Source organism: Rhagoletis zephyria, unplaced genomic scaffold (genome assembly GCF_001687245.7).
Source record: "Rhagoletis zephyria isolate East Lansing unplaced genomic scaffold, Rhagoletis_zephyria_1.1 Rzeph_scaffold_14428, whole genome shotgun sequence".
Classification (NCBI taxonomy): Eukaryota; Metazoa; Arthropoda; class Insecta; order Diptera; family Tephritidae; genus Rhagoletis; species Rhagoletis zephyria.
In genome coordinates this window covers 9,667-14,356 of record NW_016171497.1, presented here as the reverse complement: position 1 = coordinate 14,356, position 4,690 = coordinate 9,667, and the positions used below count along the sequence as shown (strand labels likewise).

The 4,690-nt window shown below is 32.5% G+C and overlaps 1 protein-coding gene across 1 annotated transcript; it reads right to left on the bottom strand.

The window, feature by feature from the left end:
• Positions 1–2,501: 2,501 nt before the first annotated feature.
• On the bottom strand, positions 2,502–4,472 carry LOC108378568 (uncharacterized). The gene is made up of 2 exons (XM_017634859.1): positions 4,409–4,472; positions 2,502–4,215 (listed from the first exon to the last, which is right to left on the bottom strand). Exon 2 carries the CDS (start codon positions 3,835–3,837, stop codon positions 2,572–2,574), a length of 1,266 nt encoding a protein of 421 aa, XP_017490348.1. The 5' UTR covers positions 3,838–4,215; positions 4,409–4,472; the 3' UTR covers positions 2,502–2,571.
• Positions 4,473–4,690: the final 218 nt, after the last annotated feature.

The window sequence follows — 4,690 nt, the reverse complement described above, 5'->3', positions numbered from 1 at the left end:
TTTTTTTTTTTGATTTTTCAATTAATATTCTATAATTTTTAAATATTATTCTTCTAAAAAGAATAATAATATGTAATTTTTTTAAGTTTATTAAATTTTTAAAGGCTTATTTGCTTTTCTCATTTTATATTGTTTTTCTTTTTGAATGTTATTTTTTAGTTTTTAGTGATTTAGAAGGGCAAATATGTTATTTATTCTATTTAGTATTTAAAAAAAATTATTTCTTTCTTTTATTTTTAATCAAATTTTTTAATTTAAGTTTTATATTTTTTGTTTACAAAAAACTTTTTTTTTAATTTTTCAATTTTTGATTTTTTTAATTTATGAGAATTGAAGTCGGTTTTCTGCTTTGCTTAAAAATTACTTGTATTTATTTTTTTTATTATTTTTTTATTATATTTTAAAAATAAAAATATTTTGTTTAATTTTATCTGATTTTTCAAAACTTCTTTAAATTTATTTTTTCCTTTTCATAAAAAGAAACATATTTTTTTATTTAATTTAATTTTTTGGAGCTTTTTTACATTTTTTTCGTTTTTTAATTAATATTTTGTTGATTTATTTTTTATCTGTGTCTGCAAACCAAGCTTGACAAGGCATGACGAAAATTAGTTCCAAAATAAATCATCTTACCACCTTGTCAGAAAAATCAACCAATAAATATTTTGTTCTAATTAATTATGTTTTTTCCTTTTTATCTAAATTTTCAGACTTCACTGTTTTAAAAATTAACACTAATTTTTCCGAAATCTGTTTTATAAATTTTCTCTTTTGTTAAATTTAAATTTTTTGTTTTTAATTATGTTTTATTTATTTTTAGAATGCATATTAGAGTGGTCCAAAAAAATTAAGTTGGAATTTTAATGCCGGAAAAATCCTGGACCACTTTAATGCATATGTTTACTATTTTAAAAATAAGAGGATAATTTTTTTGAATTCTTATAATTTTTAGCAACTTTATTTATTTATATATTTTAAATAAATAATGTTTTTTTTTCAATTTAATTTTCATATTTTATTGTTTTAAAAAGATTATTAATATTTTTTTTTTATTTTTAGTGGATAGCTGATTTTTTCTTTTTCCCAATTTGACAGTTTTATCTTTTTTAATCTTTAGATTTTATTATTTTAAAAATAAAAACATGTTTTTCATTGCATTTAATTTTTTAGTAACTCCTTTTTAATTTAGAAATTTTTTATTTATTCTTTAAATTTAGGTTTTTTTTTTAATTTCTATTTTTACAAACAATTTCCTTTATATTTTATTTAATTTTCGGGAATTCCTTTTTGTCTTCCATTTTTTAATAAAGTTTTTTTTCTAATTAATTTTTTTTAGTTATAGACTTTATTATATTAAAAAGAAACTATTTTTCAATTTCACTTAATTTCTAGGAACTTATTTAATAATTCTTTTTTCTTCTTAATATAATTTTCTTTAGATTTTGTTTTTAATTTAATTAATTTTTTGAAACTTATTTTGTTATTTAAATTTCTTTTTCTTTTTTATTTTAATTTTCTTTTAATGTTTAGCTTTTTTGTTTCAAAAGAAAAATTTATATCCTTTAAATTCATTTAATTTTAAGAAAGTTTGACAAGCAGAAAAGTGCTTAGCGGATATTTCAATAAGTCTTTTGAAAGGTAGAATAAAGCTTTCAAGCTAGTTACCATAATTGACAATTAATTGTCTTATGAAGGACTTTTGTCCCTCGAATGACTGTGGTGAGTTGAAAGACAGTTANTTGACAAGCAGAAAAGTGCTTAGCGGATATTTCAATAAGTCTTTTGAAAGACAGAATAAAGCTTTCAAGCTAGTTACCATAATTGACAATTAATTGTCTTATGAAGGACTTTTTTCCCTCGAATGACTGTGGTGAGTTGAAAGACAGTTGCCATAATTGCCCTGTAAGTCTTCATATAAAGACTTCTACGGTGCACTGTTTAATTGGCTGTAGGATAAGTAGGAAAAAGCAATTCGAATATTTAGTATGTGTAGTTAATGTTTTACTTACTTCAACTCTTTAGCAAAAAAAAATTATCACGATACCTTAATTAAGATTGTACAGCCGGACTTTGTATGACCGTTAAAGATTTAGATGTCAATTATGCAATATAGTGAAAAATACTAAGCTATGAGTAATATGCGTTATATGAATGAGCGAGTAGAATATGAAAATATGTGAATTTATTGCATTAGCTTTGTGTGAAAAATGATGAATGTGATTTAAAATAATTTGAAAAATCAAAGTGCTAATACTCATGTTTCAATATGCTTCATAGGAGAACTCTGTGAATATGCAAGGTGAAGTGAAAAGAAGCGGTTTTAAAATGAGCAAACTATCTACTTGTTGTACAAGTTATGTATTGTGAAACATTCAATTGAGGAACTCTTTAACTACAAGCGCAAATACATGATTTTTTTCAACTGTCTTGCTATCTTTGTTCTTAACATTTTCCACTTTATTTTTTAAATTTTTCTTAACAGATGACAGGCAAACCTTTTTTTACAACTTCAAACTCTTTGCTCTAAAGCAGTCATTTACCGTTTCGTGACACATTTCTCTCACTTTGACTTCAAAACTTCTCCGATATACTGTAGATGCGTTTCACACTCACGCACTTGCGTCTCAAACGTTCACATTCGATTTCCCGAAAGTCCGCATGCGACGACGAACACGAATTTGATAGACCGAATTCACGTTCTTCGCCTAGCCCAGGATCACTGTCCTCACCGCACGAGGCTAGCGACGCGGAACCGGCCGATGCGGATGCCGAGGAGTCAGATGACTCACCACTCGAGTCCGATTCACAATCCGATGAACTGGCGTCACTTTCGTGCCTACGCAACGCGCTCGCGGTAACGTTGGCAGCTGAGGCAATACGATTTCGTGGCTTCTCTCGTTCGATAGCACGTGCAGGGTTGGGTGGATCACGCGATGGACTGGCTATTACCGCCAAACCATGCACCTGCACACTTTCCACACCCCCTGTGCGTTTCTTTTCGTTGTTTGTTGCGTTTTTATTGTTTTTGTTTTTGCTATTATAATTATTCTTACTCAATATGGCGCGCTTTAAGTCTACTGCCAGAGGCGAAGCAGGTGTCGCCGTGGGCGGTAAGCAATCAAAGTGATTTACGCTCGCGACTGGCTGTTGGGTAATCACACCCGCAGGCACGCCCAGCACCGAAGCTGTTTCGGGAAAAATGCGATTATCCGAATTGGAGGCACCAAATTTCGAGAAAAGTGAACGCGCCGAATGTTTGTTCTTCTGCTGCTGCTGTTGCAGGAAGTAGTAGTCGCGCGGCAGCGATGAGGTAGCGTACAACTCTTGTGACTCGTAGACGCTACGATAGGCGGGCCGAAAGGCAGCACCACCACTGCTGCCGACACTACCAACGCTTGCGCTAGCCGCGCTTAAGCTGCCACTACCAGCCGCTGAACCAAAAGTGCTACCCAAACCGCTGCTGTGGAGCGCTGGCGTGCTAGCTGAGTTATCGCTATTGCTACGTTCACTGCGCACGCTACTGCTGCTACGTAGCTGTTCGAGCTGTTCGCGTTGTTGTTGTGCGCGCAGCTGTTCACTTATGATGCTCGCTGAGGATTCGCTGGGCGAGAGTGAAATGTTGGAGGTGGCAGCCAACAGTTGGGCGCCCAAGAGCGGCGTTAAATTGGCGATGAACTGCTCTTGTTGCTGCTGCTGTCGCTGCTCGTCCAGTTGGCGGCGATACGCTTCGATTTGATCGGTTGAATTGGGTGATGTACTATGCATGCATCCTTGAAAGAAATCCAGTGCTTCGTATAGAATGAAACATAGCCCAAGGACAATGAATGTCTCCATCATAATAATGTGGTGGCCAACAGCGGCATTTTACGCCACAAGCCACAGCTGATCGACTCACGTACGCGCGCACACACACACACAAGCGACTACAAACAAGCACAGAGGCAATGGTTCAGAACCAAGCGACCGAAACCAATCGCTAATTGTTTTTTTTTTTTTTTTGAATTGTTGGCCACGAAAACAAATTGCACTCGAGGCAGCACTAACGCGTAGGCGTTTTCGATGAATTGCGATTTTTATTGAATTTATTTATTTTTTTTTAGTAGCTTGTTACTCAAATGTTTTATCTTTCGTTAAAATCTTTTTTTGTTCTATTTTGTGTGTATCAAAGCATTTTGTGCTGTTTCACTATATAATTTTGCTGCTGAAAACTCAAGCCTAAAAGTATACAACAAGAAGCAATTGCTTTAATTGCACTGTGTTTTTTGTGCAGCGCATTGCGAACACGTGTGAAAATTTGCCAAAAAATTTGCGTAAACAAATTATAAATTAAAGCAATCAACTTAAAAGTTTACAAACTCATAACGTGAGCGATTGCAAAAACAAATTGAGAAAGTTTATGAATACTTACCTATTTTTAGGCGCTTGCTTAAGATCCAAATGGTATATCAGACATTTTTTGTTGTTTGTGTTTATATACGATATTAAATTTACGCAGGACTTGTGCTTTCATTTGTTTTTGAAATCCTGCACTTGTTAATCGTATTACGTATTTTTGTAAAAAAAAAAATATTTGTAGTGTATGTGCATCAACGGATTATTTTCCTTTCAGCGTCAACTTAATTTGAGTCTCAAGAGTGACAAAGAAGAACAGCAATTGAGAAAGCAGCGCCTATGTACCAGTATGTATATT

Excerpts from the sequence above, each read along its gene's own strand:
- LOC108378568 (XM_017634859.1), bottom strand. The coding sequence starts at position 3,837 with ATGATGGAGACATTCATTGTCCTTGGGCTATGTTTCATTCTATACGAA.